Source organism: Hemicordylus capensis, chromosome 1 (assembly GCF_027244095.1).
Source record: "Hemicordylus capensis ecotype Gifberg chromosome 1, rHemCap1.1.pri, whole genome shotgun sequence".
NCBI classification, from domain to species: Eukaryota; Metazoa; Chordata; class Lepidosauria; order Squamata; family Cordylidae; genus Hemicordylus; species Hemicordylus capensis.
The window spans coordinates 370,551,404-370,575,035 of record NC_069657.1 but is presented as its reverse complement, the minus strand read 5'-3'; the positions used below and the strand labels follow the sequence as shown (position 1 = coordinate 370,575,035).

General features: G+C 41.4%; 1 protein-coding gene across 5 annotated transcripts in view; it reads right to left on the bottom strand.

Annotated features, from left to right (window-relative positions):
* Positions 1-23,632, bottom strand: part of PACRG (parkin coregulated) — a 387,264-nt gene that overhangs the window by 176,502 nt on the left and 187,130 nt on the right. For 4 of the 5 annotated variants that reach the window (XM_053295394.1, XM_053295403.1, XM_053295414.1 and 1 more), the window contains exon 4: positions 19,210-19,359. The exons of the other annotated variant lie outside the window; for it this stretch is intronic. In XM_053295394.1, coding sequence (XP_053151369.1) covers positions 19,210-19,359 — 150 coding nt within the window. The remainder of the gene's footprint in view (positions 1-19,209; positions 19,360-23,632) is intronic. 5 annotated transcript variants of the gene reach the window in all.

The window sequence follows — 23,632 nt, the reverse complement described above, 5'->3', positions numbered from 1 at the left end:
ACTCATGAGTAGACCCCTGATGAGGAGGCTACAACAAGCCTCCTGGCATCGGGGAGCTCCCCAGATTGGCCCATGCACTTGTGTGGGGCATTCTGGGACTTCCAGGGGCCAGGAGGCACCTGATCCCCACCGCCCCAACCGGCTCTGTGACAGGGCTGGTAATCATGTGGACATCCAATCTGGATGCCCAGGGCGAGTTGCCTGCTCATGTGCGGGGAGAGCGGGTCCTGCTCTCCCCGCAAACCCTCTTATGGCACTTCACACTGCTTGTATGAAGCACCTCTGTGTGTCTGTGTACTCTGCTTACTGTCCACTGTTTTAAGTTCTGCTATAGACATGAAGGATGCAGAGGCACTCTTACCCCTGGACTTCGGAGCTGAAGTCCAGGGCCTCCACAGTCCCTGAGCCCCCCCCCCCCAATCTTCTTTAATTCGTCCCAGGTGGAGTGGTCACCCAGCTGAGCATGATGATGCTTAATTTTTTTTTAAAAAAAACAGATTTGTTTTTTATATTTTTTAGCTCAGTATTTTAATGTGCCTTCTTTATAATCTTGTTTTTAAATTTTATTGTGAGCTACCTTGGGATTTTCATAATGAAAGGCGGGGTATACATTTAACAAATAAGTAAATAAATATTTTTTGCAGGGGGGCTCCAAAGGCCAAACAAAAGACCAAGTTCTTCATGAATGGCTCCTCTTGCCAGGTGCATCAGTTTGCCAATCTGTATAGGAAAGACTCCTGCTGCCATTCCACTTGAAGTATGAAAAATGATCAGGTCCTTACAAAAGATAGGAAAACAACAGTAAAACACTGAAGTGCTACTATTTGGCAGTGCCATGATTTGGATTTCCTGTAAGAAATGAATGAATGAATAATGTTGATTCCAAAGAAAAGGACTAACGAGAGCCAGCGTGGTGTAGCGGTTAGAGTGCTGGACTAGGACCGGGGAGATCCGAGTTCAAATCCCCATTCAGCCATGAAACTACCGTAGCTGGGTGACTCTGGGCCAGTCACTTCTCTCTCAGCCTAACCTACTTCACAGGGTTGTTTGAAAGAGAAACTCAGGTATGTAGTACACCGCTCTTGGCTCCTTGGAGGAAGAGCGGGATATAAATGTAAAAAATTAATAAATAAATAAAAAACTTCTGTGATATTTATTTTATGAGTGTTTTGTTATCATAGTATTCTGCATTTCCCTGGCCTCTAGCATCATCAGCCAATGATGTGGAGCAGGGATGGCAAAACACAAATAATAATTATAACAGGACAGTTGTTGCATTAGATGCTACTGGAGGGCTGGCAGTGTTAGGGGGTGCAAGGGGGCTAGACAAGATGGCATGTTTGACAGCAGTAACATCTAGTTTGGTCCTGACAAGAGGGGAAGAATTGTTCTTTTAACTAAAATCTATCACATCATTAAAATCAGCCTCCTCTGGCAAGCAACAGCAGGATTGTAAAATTCCAAGCAGACTGTGAAGAGCTTCAAAAAAGATCCTTCCATAAACTGAGCGACTTGGCAACAGAATGACTGATGCATATTGAGTAGAAGAATTCCTAATTCCCCATATAGGTTGATACAGTCTAAACTGTTTCTGATGACCCAGGAAAGAAATCTTGGTTATAATGAAAAGCTCACAGAAACATTACTCACTGTTGTGTGGCATTAAAGGACCAAAAACAATGCAAGGAATCATTAGGAAAGAGACTGAAAATAAATAGTAAGCAGGGTTGCCACCTGTATGTTTTTGACTTGGGCAGTACAGGAATTGAAAATTTATGTCCTGTGTCCACAGGACAAATCTGGGAATGGCTGAGGTAGGGACCAGATAGGTTGGGAAAGTGTTTACCCTCTTTGCCTAGTCGCCTTCCACTGACCTGTCTACAGGGGGTTTTGTGCTCACACTGCTCCTTCCACTTGGAAGCCTGTGAAAAGTGTTACTAGCAATGCTCCTCTGCTGGCTCCCAGGAGCCTCCCCCCACCACCACTTGTTTGAGTCTCCAGGCTTGGAGATCTCACTCCTGACATGCTCAGGAGTCTAAGAGCATCATGAGCTCTCTGTTTGTGGCACATGGGGACTTAGTTGACAGTGAGCCAGTCACCCCTAGATTTGGCTACTAACAAGCAAATTGGAAAGGGGAGCATATGCACGCTCTCCCTATGTGGGATATCCTATGTAGACCCCAGAAGTTAGCTAAAGCAGGTTAACTTCCAGCCAAGGCCACTCCGCTCTCAGAGTGAACTGTCTTGGCCTCTCCACTCCTTTCACAAAGGAAGGATAACAGCCAGCAAATGCACTAATTAACTCAGCAGGAAGAATGCAGATAAGGCTTGCAAAGGTAAATCTCCCCCCTCACAAAAGAGGTTGAGTCAGCAATAAGGACCTTGAGAATGCACCCATTAAAAGTAATGATTGGATTATTGGATCCTCTGTCTATACAAATTTCCTCTTCTCACATCTATGCACTCTATTTTCACAACATTGTTACACCCAGGAAGAATGATCAGCAACAATGGAATCCTTGCCAGTTCTACCCAACACATCTATTCAACAAAGAAGGTCAATTGGAATGTCCCCCCAGGACATTTTGGGGTATATCAAATCCCAATTCCATGACCCAGTGTGCTCTTTGAGTACTGTCTACCTTGGAGTCACCAGCTGCTTGGGTGATATATTGACCACAGACTACCCCAGGCTGTGTTCAGTTCTTTGTGCCACTCTCCAAATTGGTTTTCTTGCCTAGCTTGATCTGCCCAGTCTTCCTCGCCAACATAGGAAGCTAGTTCCACAGAGGAAGCCCCCTTGTGGATTCACCTCTATCAACTAACTCCCCCAACTTTCTCGCCCCTGCCTCTGACCAAGTTGTCCCTGAGGAACAAGGTCCTTCGGTTGTTCCAGGAGCCCTGACATCTTTTCGTCCAGATCAGGTGAAATGAATGTTTGCGCTTTATTGGGCCCAACTCTATCCCTATTCCCTTTTCTTAAATCCAACCATCTCCTTCTCTAAAAGCCTCTTTCTCTTGCCCACCTGGGAATTTACACAATTAGGACTTTAAGCTAAAACGCCTCATTGCAGTTAAACATATCTTTAATAGTAATATTGCTTTAACCACACATTTCTTTCTGCTGTATCCTTCCTTACAATAAAGCTTAATTTTGATTTTGAAAATTAAATCTTGCCTCAGTCCAGTCATTTCCTGGGTCCACAACTTTGTGAAAATTTAATCTCACGTGGAACTGTTCCTTTCTGAGCTAATTTCCCCATGCAAGCCCGAACTCAAATGTAGGGGTGATCACCAATCACCCCAGGACAGTTTCATTAACAAAGGAGAGAATAAGGGATGGCTGGAGAATAAGAGCTGACTGGTTATGCTTTCTCATATGTTACTACCACTGGGCTCTCCCATGGCTCATGCTGCTTCACTTGAGTGCAGAGTCAGAGAGAAAGAGAGAGAAAGCAGAACCACAGCAATGTGAACAAATAATATATGAGGAATATATTGAGGTTGTTCTCACAACCAGCCCTTCCAGGGTATGAGGCAGTAAATGCACCTCAACAGGCTCATTTGGAGCCATCTGACTGCCACTGAATAAAATAAGCCCTAAATAGGCCGATTTGATTTGGATTTCACTACCTTAAATAGTTTAGTGTCATCTGCAAATTTGGTGGTAGCGGGGATCTGGAAGAGGAAGTCCTCCAGTATCCCATAAGGCTTGATTCAATTTGAATCAAATCCATATTGATTTGGATTGATTTGATTCTAATTGGGCTAATTTAATTCAACCTTGAATAGAATCACCCCTTTTAAGGCTGATTCCATTTGAATTCAAATCACCGAATCTGCCAGATTCTAGTCAAATTGATTCAAATATGAATAGATTTGCACATCCCTGGCAAAAAAACTCCAACTTCACATATATACAGATGGCGTCTGAGCTGTCAGTGACTGATCAGGAGACAGATCTTGGGGTCGTGGTGGATAGCTCATTGAAAGTGTCAATCCAGTGTACATCAGCTGTGAAAAAGGCAAATTCCATGTTAGGAATCATTAGGAAGGGGGTTGAAAATAAAAAATATTATACTGCTCTTATACAAATCTGTGGTGCAGCCATGTTTGGAGTACTGCATACAGTTCTGGTCACCATAAATAGGACAGAAAGTTACAGAAGAGGGCAACCAAGATGATCAGGGGCCTGGAGCAGCTTCCTTGTGAGGCAACAGTACAACATCTGGAGGAGAGCTGGTTTAAGAGAGGAGAGCTTGTCTCGGGAGCTGATCTTGTGGTAGCAAGCATGAATTATCCCCTTTGCTAAGCAGGGTACTCCCTGGCTGCCTGGTCCCATTCCACATTATTGTCTGCTGGCCGTGGGGGGTGGGGATCATGTGGCATAATGATGTCAGAACATACATTAAGGTTGTTCACACAACCTCTTACCTGGGCAGGCAGGGAGGGTGGGAGGGGAGGCAGGCTCCTACTTGCCTCCCCGCAGACAACCAAAGGGAACAAGTAAAGTTGCTGATCGCACGCCCACACATTTGCCTGGAAAGCAATTGGCAGTGGGAGGAGAAAAACACGCTCTGAGTCCTCCAAGGACCTAGAATGCAGCGCATGTGCAGTGGAGCAACTGCTTTAGGTATAGCAGCTGTTCTGTTCCACATGGTCACTTGTGTTTCCCAGCTCACTGCCAGAAATGGCAGCAGGCCAGGGGGAAGCCAAGTTACGCAGGGGCAATTGTTCACATGATCACCTACTGAGGTAAAACGAACTGCAAGTTTGTTCTACTTTGGTAAAACTCTGGGTACAAAAGGTGGGCTACCCTTTATTGGAGCTGCCTGGATCATGAGAACAGCCTTATTAAATTGTAGTGCATGTTACAGAGTCAATATAAAACTCCTAGTTCTGGTGGCAATCCTGTATTTGTTAAAGCATATAGTCCAATCCTCACTTTCCTGGACTCCTGCTAGTCTGTATTTGTGCTTGAGCATGTCACTGAAACTGCAGTTAAGATGGGCAGTTATCTCCTTGAAACTGATAGAATCAATTGCACACCTTTTAGCTTTAAATGTCTTTTTCCAGTCTTGAAAAATAATGAGGTGGTGGTGATGTAGCTGTAGTATCCTGAGGAGTACTTTGTGGGACTACTTTTGAGTCTCCTCCTCCTTGGGGAGGAGAGCTGGTCTTGTGGTAGCAAGCATGACTTGTCCCCATAGCTAAGCAGGGTCTGCCCTAGCTGCATCTGAATGGGAGACTTGATGTGTGAGCACTGCAAGATATTCCCCTCAGGGGATGAAGCTGCTCTGGGAAGAGCAGAAGGTTCCAAGTTCCCTCCCTGGCTTCTCCAAGATAGGGCTGAGAGAGATTCCTGCCTGCAACCTTGGAGAAGCCGCTGCCAGTCTGTGAAGACAATACTGAGCTAGATAGACCAATGGTCTGACTCAGTATATGGCAGTTTCCTATGTTGCTATGTTCCCATGATTACTTGGTGCTATCGGAGAGGTCCCAGATGGTGGAGATGGATGATTGTTCATTATTGCATCTCAGAGTTTCCCTGTAAACTGGGACATAATCTTCTGAGATTGTGCAAGGGTTTGGGCTATCAATAGGCCTGTGACACCCAATTCTATCTCTATGTGATTTAACTCAAGATCTCTCCTTACAATGCTTACTCACTGCCTGGCCAAAACTGGGGACAGACGGCCATAACGGGGGCACAAAGACACACAGTTTTGATGGTGGGGTGAGAGCATAAGAGTGAGAATGAGTGTTGTTTTGAGCTTCTGGGTAGGTCAGGAGTAATAAGAGCAGCAAACTGGAGGATGGATGTTACATCTGTGCCAGAACACTGAGAGGACTATGCTGTGCTAGAGTTAATATCAAGGGAGGGTTACTGCTATGATAGCTCAGTCTAGAATGGCATCTTTCAATGCATGTGACAGTACAATAGCTACATCTTTTAGGGTGCCATTAAGCAAACTCTGCATTTTCAACCTAAGTAATATATATGGTGTTATATTTGACAAAGAGCTTATTCAATGCTTTAGAGTTGCCTAGCACTGTTTCTCATCCGATTTGCCAGTGGTGGTTTCAAGAGGTTTCTACACTTGAAGGCTTTCTTAAAATTATTTTTGAAAAACAAGTTAAGTAATTTACAAGAAGTTATGTTTATTTTCTGTATAGTTCTTCACTTCTCATGACTGTTTGTAAACAAATATGTTACATTTTAAGGGGACATATGGTTTCAAATTTGTTTCACTTCTTAAAGTGACATATTTTCTATGTTTAAAATCTGCAGCTAAAAGTTTCTCTTGTTTAATGATTCAAATGGGTTGTATTTATTTGTCACACATATTTTGAATTAATGTACTCAATTAGGTTTCTATTCAAGGGAACATATTTCTGTCAAAGACACTGCAAAATTGCTAAGCTGTGAAAAATTGGTTCTGCTGCATTCTGCACCTATCAGTTTTTACAGAGGGTGGGGGGAGAATGTTTAAGCACTGAGAAATATCAGAGACTGGGAACATCCCATTTCCTGCCACCATCCACTGCTAAATCTGTGTGACATACAATCTTGAAACTTTCCCCTTGGTGTCACATCCACCCTAAACACAAGTACGGTGTTTAGTTGTAACGACTATTCTCCCATATTAATTAGAGATGTATATATCAGGTAGTGATGTGCCTGGACCAGTCCGGAGGCCATTCTACAGGCCTCCGGACCGGTCTGGACATGGGCGGTTCGGGTTCGGATGGATTGGGGTGGGGGGTTCCATTAAGGGCGGGGAGGGTTTACTTACCCCTCCTGCACTTTCCCAACTCCGGCACCATATTTCCTTTAGCAATCGGGCAGCAGGATACCCCCCTGCCGCCCCTTTCGCTGCTTGTTTCCTTCCTTTAGCAATCGGGCAGCAGGATACTTCCCTGCCGCCCCTTTCCCTGCTTGGCTGCAAGCCTTTTGCGGCCCAGCAGGGAAAGGGGCAGCAGGGAGGTATCCTGCCACCCGATTGCTAAAGGAAGGAAACAAGTGGGGAAAGGGGTGGCAGGGAGTTATCCTGATGCCCCATTGCTAAAGGAAACTACTAGTGCATGCAGCCAAGCTGGGAAAGGGGCGGCAGGGAGGTATCCTGCCACCCGATTGCTAAAGGACATACGGTGCCGGAGTTGGGAAAGCGCGGGAGGGGTAAGTAAACCCTCCCCCGCCCTTAATGGAACCCCCCACCCCAGTGCCAGACCGCAGCTCCACGGTTCCGCGCACACCCTAATATCAGGCAGTCTAAAAATATGATAAATAAATAAGTAGTTTATCTCTCATGCGGTTTCAGATGGTGTTAGATTATTCAGGCTCATTTATCACTTCTTTCCATTTTTATCTAATATTGACAGTGGCCCTAAGACCATGTCCAGTAAATGATATAGGTTGCCTCTTCTGCATTCTGTGCGGAATAAAACTCCAAAGACTTCAGGGAAAACAAATGGTCTCTTAACATTGTAACTGCTATTCTCTCATATTAATGTTGTTTTAAGCCACAATATTTTGTTTGTTTATGTGTGTTCTATCATTTTGAATGGCATTTCAGGAAGAATAAAACATTCTTTGTTTAGATCGTTTAAGGCTATTGCTTCTTTCCTTATATCATGTGCTTTCTACACTTTGCTCTTTCTAGGGACACTCAAACAGTACATTTGTGCTTACTACAATTCTCACTCGCTTTGTGGTACGCTGCTGGAGATAACTATATAGCACATATATAGTTTTGACCCACATGTGAAAATCCTGGTGTATCTTCCAAATATACCACTAAAGCAGCACCTGCACTGCCTAAACCACTTATGTCTAAAAAAACCAAAATAAAACCTCACCTCATAATCCATGTCTGCAGGTCAGCCATTTATGTGTGAAATAAAGCATATTTCTGGTTTGCAGGCAAAAGAGACGGATAAATTCCTATACCCCTTGCTAATCTTGTCCCATGGTCAATTGCCTCACTTCTGGAAAAACAAACAAATCTGTCTTCCCAGTCATGTTTCCTTGCTTCAATTTTCAGAACTGAATTGTGTTTTGTCCTCTCTGCTAGACTGAAGAAACTGCTGCTATCAGAATTATGCTTCCATTATAAGCACTTAATGACCATAAGTCATTTTTCTGAATTCTCTTTGATAAAATACCATTTTGCCAGAAGTTAAGCTACATAAGTGTGCTATAGAGATTATAAGTGTATCATTAATATATTTCAGGTGTGTGTGTGTGTGTGTGTGTGTGAAATACAATTGTTTAGAAACCAGTATTCAAGGAGCCCTTTCTCACATTGTGAGAAAGGGCTCCGATCTTCAGGGGAGAAAGCCTTAAAATGATTACCTCCCTGGCAGACTATCGAAGGCTCCTTCCTGGGATTGACCACCCAGATGATTGCTGGCTATTGCTGGCAGGGTGGAGGGTCGGGGGCTAGAACTCCCTGGAACTTTTCCCAGTCCCTGGAATTCCTATAATGCAACATGCGAGAGCATGGTGCACTATATGGATCCTCCCAGCATTGGCTGCGAGGCTACTCACATGTAGGTGACCTACTATGTATTAAAACATGACTTACATTTGTATCCAAGTGCCTCAAGGCAGTTCACAACACACAAATGCACAATAAAATACCAATACTCTGCTAAAACACATTTATTAAAAATGTATCTTTAAAACCCTCTAACATTAGCCTTCTCAGTCTATCAAAGACATCCACATTATTAATAGGTGTCAAAACTACATCTGAGCAAAATATGTTTTCAGGGTCCCTGAAAGCTTGCAAATGAATGGCACAACACATTTCCCTGGACAAAGGCAAGGCCTTATGGCCACTACGACTGCAAATCCCTAGAATTGTCCTGAAGAGTGTAAGGGATATATTAAAGATGCTAACTAGAATTATTTGATAGCAACTACAGATATCAGCTGTATCTTAAAGCATGGAGAATTTTCAAAACAGACATTTTCCCCGAGTAGCTCATTTGTCCTTAAGATACTGCTAGGTTGGATGATATAGACTGTATTACTCACAAGTGATCACTGAATACAAAGATTTTGCGTATGTTGCCAAAATGAGTAATAGGAACTAATTTTAGCAGTATGTATTCAAGAATTGATTCATATATATTTTTAGATAGCTGTGTAAGTCTATTATAGTAAAAACAATAAGAAAAACTGGTCAAGATGTCTTAATGCCATATGTGAGCATGAGCTTCAATGGGCAAAAGCCTACTTCATCAGCTGTGAAGCAGGAAATGGTTGTAGCATAGTAGATATGTCATTTAAAAGCATTCTAAACAACTTCTAAAAGAGGACATAATAATATACACTAAGTGGACTCTTTGTATTATTATTTCTTGTTTACACAGTCAGACAGGTGCCACTGACTGGTTTGTTTTATCCAGACACCGAGTCCTTCCCAAGGACCTGGGATGGCTGAATTTTATTGTCAATTGTTATAGATATCGTCGCAGAATATAGGCTGTTCCCAGTAAAGTTGCTTTTTGTAATTGGCTGATGGTGATTTCTGTGGCCCCTATGGTGTTGAGGTGCTCTTCAAGGTCTTTTGGAACTGCACCCAGAGCGCCAATTACCACTGGGATTATTTTGGTCTTTTTCTGCCACAGCCTTTCAATTTCAATTTGTAGATCTTTGTATTTGGTGATTTTTTTCTATTTCTTTTTCTTCTATTCTGCTATCCCCTGGTATTGCTATGTCGATTATTTTAACTTGTTTTTCTTTCTTCTCGACTACAGTTATATCTGTTGTATTGTGTGGCAGATGTTTGTCTGTTTGTAGTCGGAAGTCACATAATATTTTTACATCTTCATTTTCTTCAACTTTTTCAATTTTATGGTCCCACCAATTTTTGGCTACAGGTAGCTTGTATTTTTTGCAGATGTTCCAGTGTATCATCCCTGCTACCTTGTCATGCCTTTGTTTGTAGTCAGTCTGTGAGATCTTTTTACAACAGCTGATTAGGTGGTCCACGGTTTCATCTGCTTCTTTACAAAGGCGGCACTTGCTATTTGTGGTGGATTTTTCGACTTTTGCTCTTATTGCATTTGTTCTTAGTGCCTGTTCTTGTGCAGCCAGTCTTAAACGTTCAGTTTCTTTCTTCAAGTTGCCATTCTTAAGCCACTGACAGGTTTTGGTGATGTCTGATATTCCAGTTATATTGTGCAAGTATTGACCATGCAGTGGCTTATTTTTCCATTTTTCTGCTCGGTTCTTGACTTGTTCTTTCTTGTAGGCCTGCTTTGTTTCATTGGTTTTGAATAGTTTCTCGTTCTTGACCATTTGAAGTGCATCTTCTTCACTGTCCCTTATATATTCTTCAAGGCCTCTTTTCTCCTCCTCTACTGTTTGATGGACTTGCAGCATTCCTCTTCCACCTGAACTGCGAGGGAGGTATAGCCTATCTACATCACTGCGGGGGTGGAGAGCATGATTGATGGTCATTATTTTCCTGGTCTTACGATCTAGGGTCTCTAGCTCTGCCTGAGTCCAGTCTATTATTCTGATAACAGGTATAGCCCAGGTGTTTATGGCTTGTATGGTGTTCCTGCCATTGAGGACTTTAGGATTTTTCTAACTCTCCTATTTTCTAACTCTCAATTTTTCTTTTAACTTCAGTGTGTGCAATGTTATCAGCCTGGAGAATGCCCAGGTATTTGTAATGTTCTTTCTCTTCCAGGTTCTTGATGTTGCTTCCATTGGGCAGTTCTATTCCTTCTGTTTTAGTTATTTTTCCTCTGTTCATTATTAATGCAGCACACTTGTCTAGTCCAAACTCCATTGCTATATCGCTACTGAATATACGGACAGTGTTTAGCACTGATTCAATTTCTGACTGGGAATTTTCGTACAACTTCTATTATTATTATTATTTCTTGTTTACACAGTCAGACGTGTTATTGACTGGTTTGTTTTATCCAGACATCGAGTCCTTCACAAGTACCTGGGATGGCTGAATTTTATCATCAATACTGTTGGTTATTATAGATATTGTCGCAAAATATAGGCTGTTCCCAGTAAAGCTGCTTTTTGTAACTGGCTGATGGTGATTTCTGTGGCCCCTATGGTGTTGAGGTGCTCTTCAAGGTCTTTTGGGACTGCACCCAGGGCGCCAATTACCACTGGGATTATTTTGGTCTTTTTCTGCCACAGCCTTTCAATTTCAATTTGTAGGTCTTACTACTACTACTACTATTAATAATAATAATAATAATAATAATAATTCAATTTCTATACCGCCCTTCCAAAAATGGCTCAGGGTGGTTTACACAGATAGATAATAAATAAATAAGATGGAACCCTGTCCCCAAAGGGCTCACATTCTAAAAAGAAACACAAGATAGACACCAGCAACAGTCACTGGAAGTACTGTGCTGGGGGTGGATAGGGCCAGTTACTCTCCCCCTGCTAAATAAAGAGAAACACCATGGTAAAAGGTGCCTCTTTGCCCAGTTAGCAGGGGCCGAGTAGGGTAAAGGAAACTGTCAAGGAAACTGTTTTGTAGGGTAAAAGGAAACTGTAATCCCTATTAAGTCCTCAGTTGTTAGTGTCAGGTATTTTTTTTAATGAGCTCCTGCTCAGCTATGTCCTATTTCATTTCTCCACCAGAATTGCAGTCTGTAGCTCTGGTCTCATCTTCAGTATGCATATTCATTGAATACCTGGATGAGGAATGGTATTTTGCCCGCTGAGCCTGCCCCCCATCCTGTGTTCATTCAATGAAAAGTGTAGAAGGGGCTCTCGCTGTATCGGCTCTTCCAGACAATCAGGAATCTTGTGTGATCCAGATTGTGAATACATAACCTATGTGCATGTAGCTTGTACAGTATGTGTATAGAGCCCTGAATGTGTCGCTATCAGGGATGGGGCCAGTAAGTGTGATCCTGCTGCCCTGCATGTGTTTTAGTGAACATGCACACGGAAAGTGACAGCAGGGCTTATGTCTCCAATATATGTTTGTTATAACAGCTTGACAGAAATAAGAAGCATTCAAAATGATGAATGCCATTGTCTTTGCAACACAACCGACCTCATTTTTACCAAATTCCTTTGACAACTTTTCTACACAGAGCTGAATTTCAGCATCTTTAGTTTTAAATGCATAAGAATTCCACCCAGCTGCTCAGCTTCTTATAATAAACTTTACCATAAACCTATTAAATTATAGCACTAGAAAGGACCTTGAAAAATCACATGGTCATTTCTGAACACATTAATGTAATGTATGCATGTTACAGCTGTTTACAATTTATTATCAATAGCACAATATCGTGTGCCATGAACAGAGAACAGGAGAGATTCAAGGGCACTAACACTGGTGCACATAGGAAATAAGTAAATTTGGAAGATATACCAACATGAGTTAAATAGCAAATCATATCACACACTCCCATTTACTCACACACACATACGCATTCCTACAATTGTTAGTCAATCAGATCTTATGGTCCTTAACACGATTAATTAGGCACATATACCCTTTTGCAGATGAGGAAAATATTATTTGATTGGTGTTTTAAACATGGCTTGTGTTTTAAACTGGAGATTGAATTCAAGACTTGGTTACCATCAAGTCCTTTATAGGTACTAGCCAATAGTCATTCTGTCAATAGTCATTCTGTTGCTATGACATTAAATGCACGGATGTTGCTGCGTTCTTCAAGAAATTTGTGTGTCCTCAGATATAGTAGAACCTTTTATTTTCTTTTTTTCAGCCATTTAAGTTGCTGAACTAATTATGCTATTAACACATCAGAAGGAACTGCTAAGTATTAATAATTTTAAATTAATCACTGCTGAGTCAGTTCTGTTTCACACAAGCTAATACTGCATTTCCATCTAAGAAATTAGTCGGTAATTATAAATTATACAGCAATAATAAATAGGCAGTGTTATAATTCTGCAAATGTGTTAGATTGTACATTACCAGGTTTTGAATACAGATGCTTAGGAAAGTTTACTAAATAAAGCCATCACTTAAGTTTAAGAAACTATTGTAACATTATTAGCGCTATCTCTCTCTTAAAGCTACATGTAACAGGTAAACGTTTTAAAATGGGGAAAAAAGGAGTTGAAGTAAAATCATCTGAAGATGACAAGCAAACCCCCATAATTTCACACATACAGAAACATGAGAAATGTGGTCTGTTTCTCAGGTTCCTTTCTAGTCTTACTTTTTTCAAAGTACAAAAAGTCTTTTTATATGAGAGATTGCTTAGACTTGGAATGATATTGCTGAACACTGTGACCTGCAGGATTTTTAACTCTCTGAAGCTGATAACTCTGCACACCCACACCTGGCATCTGCTCAGGCCCAGCAATGAAAAATGAGAAACAGTGGCATTTTCTCATAAGTATTTTACAGTAATCTTTATTCTGCAGTGTTCTTTTGAAGAGTAAGTGCTCCCAACTCTTTAAGACTTGTGACTTTTCTATGTATACAATTTTAACCTACAGCAATCATGAAGTATAGCTATCTTTTTGTACAATGGCTGAAGTGATACATTAAGCAAAATACACTTTCAAAATCCAAGCCTGTCTTCTCTTATACAAAGCACACAATCCATTAACTCCATGAATCCTATGTCCATGGAGAGGCTTTATACTACTGTAAGACCCCTTAGGATATAAAAGAAATATTTCAGTTCCATGATATAATAGCTTCTTCCCTGCAAACCCTTCAGACATTGTGCCAGAAGCATTAATAACACTCTATTATTAACAAGAATATTTGGTGTGCTGCTTTTCAACAAAAAGTTCACAAAGCAGTTTACAAAACAAATGGAGTGAGAAAAAATGATTCCCTGTCATAGAGGGGTTCACAAGCTAAAAAGAAATGAGAGGCACCTGCAACAGCTACTAGAAGGGATGATGTACTGGACTGAATAGGGACAGTTGCTCTCCCCATGCTAAATATGAGAGCGCCATCAAGGTGCCTTCTTGTGCAGTTAGCAGGGCTTAACTGTTGCTTCACTTAGACATGGTTACCTTGCATCAATTTTTAAGAGGATCAAGAATCTATTACAACCCACTTATCTTGGTTCCATACGATTGGTATAGCTCAGTGGTAGACATGTGTTTTGCATACACAAGTTCCAGACTCAATCTCTCACCTCTCCAGGGTGCTTTCCAGATGGTGACTTAGAATTGCGTCAAAACATATAGGTTTGGTATGTGTGCATACGATCTGGGTTTTGACACCATCTTGCATAAGTAAAAAAGAGATCTAGGACACACTAAGGTCATTTGCATGACTGAACTAGGGAGGGTTGGTGGGGAGGCAGGCTCCTCCCTGCACACGATCAACCCTCCCGATTAGGCTCTGCCACTCGTGTGGCACATGATAGGCACCACAGTGATTAGCATAGCTGGGACCCAGAGGAGTAAGTCTTCCGGCATCCCACAATGCACTACACCAGAAGCACAGTGCATTGGGGGATTCCTCTGCTGCGAGGCACACTTGAAGCCCAGCTTTGTGCACACATGGGCTACTGGCAACCTGAGTGTGCACAAGACCAGGAATTGGGGGTAGAAGGGCAAACACATGCCCTGCTACCTCATTATTAGCCCAGGTTAAAAAAAAATTCAGGCTACTCGGCGGGGCAGTGCGGGGATTGGGCCCAATCCCAATGCTCTAAATGAGCAGCCCTATTCGGGTAGGGCTGTGCAAGCCTGGGTAGGGCTGCTTGTGTGCATGACCTCACTGTCTTCTAAAATAGTTTTGTCATCAGCTACTATTACTTATAATAGAATAACAACAACAACAACAACAACAACAACTTGAAGAAAGAAACAGAGGGTTTAATACTGGCTGCACAAGAACAGGCACGAAGAACAAATGCAATAAGAGCAAAAGTCGAAAAATCAACCACAAACAGCAAGTGCCACCTTTGTAAAGAAGCAGATGAAACAGTGGACCACCTAATCAGCTGTTGTAAAAAGATTGCACAGACTGACTACAAGCAAAGGCATGACAAGGTAGCAGGGATGATACACTGGAACATCTGCAAAAAATACAAGCTACCTGTAGCCAAAAATTGGTGGGACCATAAAATTGAAAAAAGTTGAAGAAAATGAAGATGTAAAAATATTATGGGACTTCCGACTACAAACAGACAAATATCTGCCACACAATACACCAGATATAACTGTAGTCGAGAAGAAAGAAAAACAAGTTAAAATAATCGACATAGCAATACCAGGGGATAGCAGAATAGAAGAAAAAGAAATAGAAAAAAATCACAAAATACAAAGATCTACAAACTGAAATTGAAAGGCTGTGGCAGAAGAAGATCAAAATAATCCCAGTGGTAATTGGCACTCTAGGTGCAATTCCAAAAGACCTTGAAGAGCACCTCAACACCATAGGGGCCACAGAAATCGCCATCAGCCAATTACAAAAAGCAACTTTACTGGGAACAGCCTAAATTGTGCGACAATATCTATAATAATAACAGCAACAACATTGATAATAAAATTCAGCCATCCCAGGTCCTTGGGAAGGACTCGATGTGTAGATAAAACAAACCAGTCAATAGCACCTTTCTGACTGTGTAAACAACAACAACAACAACAACAATAATTTAGACTGCAAGGTACAAACCACTTACTCTAGAATACTAATTGCACATACTTAGATAGGACATCAGTGATGGGCTTGTGGAAGGTAATGCTATGAACCTAAACACATTACTGAGTTGCATTTGAAAGTGATGTGATTTATTTTAATGAATTGCATTTAGGGTCAGGCTGATTGAACATCACTGTCAGTGTTCCAGTATTGTAACCATCATAGGTCAAAATCTTAATTCTGGTATAAGTGATTGTATCTCCTGCTAGCTCAGAAATGATGAGTCAAATGAAGTGCATGTGTTCAAAGATTCTAGAAGCAAGAATCCTATGTAGAAGATACCTGGATGTTTGACTATTTGGTATACAGTATTTCCTCCAGCTGTCCTGATCTATCACTTAACCTTCTCCACTGAGCCATATTTTGCTGGGGCAAGCTACAGTCCATCCCCTGAAAAAAAAGTATTGACCTTTTTTGTTGACCAACAATGATGGTCTTCAATAGATCTTAATTTTTAGCATGGGATGGGGGAATATATCAACATGATTACATTAATTTAATTTATTTTTAATCTGTGGCTTTCTTTCTATATACTGCTGAGGTTGACAAGGTTTTGTTTTAAAATATTCTGCATGGTTTAATCTGCACAGCATTTCACAAGCCGCTATTGATCAGTACTGAATAAGATAAATTGATGACATGAACATGTATTTGCTTTATAATGCCTATAAACCATTAGAGCTCCTTTCATTTGACAGCATATAATAGTTGTTAAAGGAGATCAATGGCATTTTCGTTTACCTGACTGCATTATGCAAGGCACACTTTCTGGGGACAACTGTCTAACACTTAGCAAACTAGTTTTTATTTCCCATGTTCATTCTAATATGCATACAACACAACACACAACAGTGCTTTCTGCTAAGCTTTGAAGATTCCCTTTGGTCGTTCTCTCTCATACATTCTGCCTTTTACCTAAAAAGCATAAAATGCATTCTAATTCTTTTAAACATTTATTTACCTCAGGCACCTTCATGAAAATCCATTTAGAATATGAAGTACACAACAAAGGTACATTATTTTAAAAACAACCACTACCACCATTTCCAAGACAAAAACATGTTTCTGCTATTGCATAATTCATTTTTAAAAGAATATACCATATTTTCAGTGCTGTACTAAAATCAAGAGTAAAGAAGTGATCTAGTATGGATCACAAAAGTCCTAAGTCATACAACAGACATAATTCTAACATTTTTGTGGGTTTTTTAAAAAAGATTCCTTTCTAAATGAGCAAGCAGGGGGGAAATATAAACAAAACAATGCAATGCAGCATCAATAGAGTTATAGTTATTATAAAAGCTTATTGCCTCAGTTTATCAAAAGTATAATTGGCTCAGCAATGCAAAACTGTAATTCATGCTTCCACCAATTAAACAATAAGCCTGTTCTCACGAGCAGCCTGACCCAGGCTAGGCAGCCCAGCCTGGGTTAGGCTGCTCGTGTGCAGCACTGGGATCCGTGCAGATCCTGGAGCTGCCCACTTGCCTAATCCTACTTTTGATCCCAGCCTTTAGCCAAGGTTTAAGGACATGAGCAGCACTGGGGCTGTGCGTGTGCTTAGGCTGCTTGCAGCCCAGGCACACACAGAGTTGGATGCCTAGAGTGCCTAACTCATGGGGGTATCCCCCAATTCACTATATTCATCATACAATGCATTGTGGGATCTCCAGAGGCCAGGACACATTGTCCTGGCCTCTGGAGATCCATGCTGTGAGGAGCAGCACAAATTGTGTGAGTGCACAGCGGTGCACTGAAGAATGGAACGTTGATCATCTGGGAGAAGGTAGATTTGTCCCTGCCTCCCCGCCCTGCCCACCCTCCCAGGCATGTGAACTGCCCTAATGGCTGATATATCCCACAGTATGTGGATGTTGCAGACCTGCCTGTGTCACTGTGGGGCTCTAAGACACATGGCAGCACTCTGAGCAAGAGAGCTGTTTCAGTACAAACCCTTGTGTGATTTGAAGCATGAAGCACATGCGTCTTGCATTGGAAAGAATGCAAGTAGCATTCAACTTACAATCACACATGGGTAATCTGTACCATAACAATTCTCTTGCAGAGCAGCATCACCGTGTGTTAGAGCCCCACAGTGGTGTAGCTGCATTGCCTGCATTATGCTGCAGAACATGTCCGCAAATCACTTCACGATATTAAGAGCTGTAACAAAGCTAGTTAGGATGAGACTTTTTTCTTTCCTTAGATGAATTCTGCAGAGAATTGTCCCAGACCTAAAAGATTAGGGTAATCCTTTGTAATACTCAACACTCACTATTTATCTTAATGTTTATTTAACTTTTAATTTGCTTTGTGTTTTTCTTTCGCAACACACACGTAAAAGGGGATGTACACAAAGAGCTGTCAACACAATTCAGTTGAATGGGAAAAGGCATCCCATGTACACAAAGTTACATCAGTTCAACAATATCACAAAAGTCACATTTCACCAACATTCCACAGTTCTCCCCCACCCCCACCCTACTACCATACATTCATGTTATTCTGGCTACACCAGATATATAATTGTCTCATACACAAGCTGAGTGAATCAAAAGTCTTTGCCTTGTTAACAGACTTTTCCTCCTCAGTAACTAGTATTGCCATTGCATCAAATATACTTTCTATGCTATGAGGGAAATTATAAACTAAAACAACAACAACAATGTATGGTACAGCAATGTGAGTGAAAAATATTACCACCAGGTAAGACTAGTGAATATGTTACAGAAACACCAGGAATTTCACAGACATCCTGCAAAATGTATAGTCTTCATTAGCATGCTGTCAACAATTGGGTTAGTTTAACTTGAATTCCTATATAAAAATAGCATAACATGTCAAGGTAATTACCTGAAAGGTGATTGATCGGACAATATACCAATTACCTTTTAAAAGTAATGATATAACATGAATGGCACGCAGGTGCAGGCATGCAAGGTTTCTACAATACGCATTATTTTTACAGACCTGAATTAAGATGCATGTTAGTATTTTCAACTAAATAGAAAATTCATCCTTTTAACTGCACAACAGCAACACCAAACTACTTGGCTAAAACAATGCATATACCTTTATAATGACAGGAATATACAGGTTTTGGAATAAAAAGTTCCATAAAATTTAGTTGCCTTTAAAACAGAATGAACTGATTAAAAACTTTCCTTTTATTGGGTTCCAAGGTGGCAAGCAATGACAATAAACTTTACCAATTAGAAAAGTTCAGAAGAGGCTCAGGAGCAAGGACTTTGTTGAGAAAGGGGGAAATGCAGTCTATTAATGCAATTTAAAAGGAGTGTTACAAAACTTTACAAATTAATTATTGGAAGATTATAGAACTGCTCCAGTGCTTCTGTAACATGTTGAATAAGCTTTATGTGAAAGGAGTAATACACAAAGTTGTTAATTTCACTGCATCCCAAGGGAATAACAGGGGAGAGGCTGCCAAATGTATTGGAGTTTATATGCAATAGTAAATTCTTACATTGTTAATTAACCCTGCCTCGAGCCCATCCTTGCTGAAGGACTTGCAAGTCACAGGATCACTCACCATTCATATTCTTAAAGATGTTTAAAATGGGGAGAATCTGACGATAATAGGGCACTAAGGCTTCCCCCACCATGTCAGCTGACACAACCAGGTGCTGGAGAACTTTGAGAGTGATGCAGATGACCTGTCGGTTGCGAAGGTTCAGCGCATCTTTGATAAAGGAAAAGAGACAAGCAGAAAACAGAAGAATTAATTTCAAGAATGTATAAGGGAGGGGGAGCAATCCTCTAATGGACAAATTTAATTAAACTGTACTCTGCTGGGGATTGTAAGTGGGCCTTTATTAGCCTAGCTTTGAAGGAGCCCAAAGATGGATTGCAGCCCCAATGTTATAAAACACTGCCTTGTCTGACTGTTATTTGTTCCCACAATTTGTGCTGACTCCTCACTAACCCCAAGAAGGCAGCTCATTATTCCTTCCTGCTGCCTATGTTACGGGTTCCAAAGGGTGGGGGGAAGCCATCAGTAAGTACCACTGGGACTAATGGAACTGCAAAGGCAACCCGCAAAGGTTGACAACAGAGACATTCTAGTGCAACAATTAGCCTGTTTGTATCTGCTTCCTTAGCAATTGCTTTATTCATTTCAATTAACAATTCCTACTATTTGAAGAACCAGCACAATGAGACAAATGTTTACAGAGAAAAGCTTGTGGGTTTCTTTTAAAAGACAAACAGTCAGATAAAGAATAAGAATTCTATCTTGCCTACTTCAGAGATTTTTGTCTAGTTATAGGCAGCGGATTTTTGCCATTGCTTTCAATAATACCTTTTGTCTCTGTTCCAGTTTGAATTTCATAAAAGCAGGCAAAGAATGTATTCTCCTTTTGTCTTTAAAAATTAATTATATTGTCAAATGTATAATCTGAAGGCAAGATTCTTCTACTTGTTGGCCGCCTCCACCAAAATTATACAGTTTGGGAGCAAATCACACACTGTAGGTTTTACTCTTTACTTACACTGTGTCTTTTGTAGACCTTTGCACATGTGCAAAGTGAATGGACAAATGGGTGTAAATGCTACAATTCTTGAAGCAGAATTTTAAGCCCACTTGGACAGCTATTCAAGAATCCCCAATTCTGAAAGGATGAAAACCAGTATTATGGATTTTTTTCCTTTTTTTAAAAAAATCACATATATATTTAAAGATGATTGTATCATTCTGCACATCATATATTTCTGTGTCTGAAAGGGCACTAGAAGGGATTGGCTGTGCACAAATCATTAAGCATGAATATGCTACATATAGAATTATAGTTACAAATATGATCATCAGAAAAGATTGTTAAATAGTAGCATCAACTGACAAAACAGTCAAGACATAAAGTTTTGTAGAGCTCCAGATGAGCTGCACTGCTGCTTCATTTCCTTCCATTTTTGTGGATGTTCCTTGCACACAGTCTGTGCACATCCCTTATGTATTTTATGTATTAGTCAGATTCCACAAAGAACTCTAATACATGTCAGTTCTTATTAATATGAAAATAAAAATATTAAACAATCCTGAAGGATCTTGTATAATACAGTAAGTGCTACAATGTTCAATTAGGCTTACTCCCAGGAAGTGTTTAGAACTGCAACTTTCATTTGATTTCTCAGTTGTGACCTAACGGGATCAACAAAGAGGCATCCCCTCCCCTTGGCTGTTGAAGTTTTCTCACATCATAAGCCACATAGATGTCTACCACTGTAGGAGGATGTTAGGTGCTATGAAATTATGTTGGCTGTGTTGGGAAAAATGTTCCCTTCATGAGACTGAGAGCTATTTTCACAAGGGCCCAGGTATGTATGTTATTATTGCATGTATCATCTTTAATGTGAAGCAGGTCCTACATATGCAAATACTTATGTAACTATTTCGACTTGTGCATTCCACCTATTGTGGATTAATTGAATTAATAATAATAATAATAATAATAATATTGTGAAAGAAAGCAATATAGAGGCTATGTCTGTAGTAGAGGAAAGTGTGGGAATCTGTGGATTGTTCCTCTGTCCTTGTCCCACCATAAGTCTAGCCTACACTCTTCATCCATTTGTGAACCAACCCACAGTGGACAGGGTTTTTGCCTTTACCAAAGTGACATATTTGGTTTCAGAAAGAAACCAAAGAAGGTCTCAGTCAGGTGATGGTGTAGCCAACTTTTCACATCAGTAGAAGCATACCTCAGGCAGAGGTCTTTTCCAGGTCTGCTAACCTGATACATTTAACAGGAATAGTCAGATGCTGGACCTAGGATCGTATAAAATGTGCTCAGCTACTGAACATCAACAGCCATTTTCCCCACCCCTCTTCCAAAACTGGGAAGACAATCAGACTACCTCTTCCAAGTTTTGAAAGACACATGGCTAACTCTGCATCTAAATACCCTTCCATGTTTGACAGGGCACATATCTATTGCAACAGCTAAGCATTATCAGTGCCAGCTCAAGTGAAGGCACTCGTCTGAGGTGAAGATGGCCACATCCCCTGATGCCAGCCCTACTGTCAGAGGGTGGTGCCAGACCCACCTCCCCAGTTGGACTCAGTGAGAACAGTGCTTCTAGCTGAGTCCCCTGTTGCCCCACCTCCCTACCTTGCTCCCTGGACAACTGAGATTGGCAGAGGCAGTTTAGAGATGCAGAACAAGTGGTGTGTGAGGGAGGCGGGATGATGGAGAGCCATGGAGTAGTGATGGGCAGTAACACGGTGTTGCCTGGGGCACTGGGGGTGGGGGTGGTAGTATTCCCCACTCACCACCCCATGGGGCAGGTACCACCTGAGGCCATTGCCTCACCTTGCCTCTTTCATGAGCTGCCCCTGAGCATGTAAGTACAAAAGAAAATCAGTTCCGAGTCAATGATCAGTTTCTTGCAAGTAAAACCTCCTTATTTGCTACCTCAACCTCCCCAATAACAGAGAATTCCTCTCTGCTTATCTATACCTAATTTATAGAAGAATATATATATTATAATTATAAATTTAGTAATGTATTATGATTTTAAATACTTTAATTATTATAAAAATAACAGTTAAGAAATTATGTAAAGTCAACCCTGCCAAGGACCATTTTATTTTGAAAAATTGCTGTCTGATTGTGGGCGCAACAGAGGAGTTAAAATAAATGTATTATTTAATATGATTGTAGATAACCTTGAAAATCAAATCTCCATAATTTCAACACACTGATGCTGAACATTTGTGCCAACATATCAATCTTCAGCTTGAGAGTCACATCCCTTAGGAGTAAAATTTCAGTGTGCAGTTTTGCATAGGTACAGCAAGGTTGAACTTTAAGTATATTTCATTTATTCTACCTGCCCCTTCCTATTGCATCTCTCCTTATTTTGCTCCACCTTTCTATTGATAAGGCACTGGTGGTATCAAGCCAGGGACTATGACAGTAGGGTTCTGCTACCTTATACCCTGTGCCACCAAGGGAACTCCTCTAGCATCACTTTTATTATGGCGAGTGCCAGTACTGCAACTATGGCGGGTGCCAGTACTGCTACTATTAGTACTACTACCAGGAGACCTAAGGAACCACACTTGATAGGCAGTAATAGGGGCTATTTCCATATAACAGTTGCTCCAGGTTTCAGTCTAAGCAACTTGTCTGGCTTGGCAGCAATAATGACTTGCCTTGACCACCAACCCATCTTCAAACATGTCTCGTCTCTTGTTCTTCCAATCTGGTAGTTTACAAGCCCATTTCTGAATATGTCTTCCACCTCTCTTCCCTAGATCCTTGTCTGACTGCACCGAGACTGGACTACAGCTCATCTTGACTCTAATGAGCTGTAACACTCTTGAGTCTATGTTAGCATCACTGAGGCTCTTCTCATGATCAAGGAGAAGAGCCTTTATGGGGTTAGTGGGGAGAGCAGGCTTAGCCTGCTCTCCCCGCACATGAGTAGGGCGGCAGCCCTGGGCAGCCAGATTGGCCACCTACACAACTGCCGGCTCCATAATAGAGCCGGCGAGGGCTGGGAGGATCGGGGGCCGCGTGGCCCCCCAGAAGCTCCAGTATGCCCTGCACACGTGTGCAGGGCATACTGGAGAGACCCCCGAGCCGGGAGGTGGCTTTTTGCCTCCCCTCCAGGGGTCTACTCATGAGTAGCCGCAGCGTGGAACTGCACCACGGCTACTCATGATTAAAAAACACGGGTTTGCGAAGTGCTTGCTCCACAAACCTGGTTTAAGGGGAGGGGTTGTTTGGTGGGTTAACCGCCGGGAGGCAACCGGGCTCGCCTGCAAGCCTGGTGGCTCCCATGATCAGCCGAAATCTGGTGAGGCTACCCTAGCCCGATTTCGGCTGATCGTGGGAATAGCCTCGCTTTGTTTTTCAGTCTTATTTGCCCTGCTAATTTGGCCTCTAGCTGCTTGTCCTATTTATAATATTAGTATTTTGTTTCTTCTTCCTATACTAATTTTCCTCAAGCTT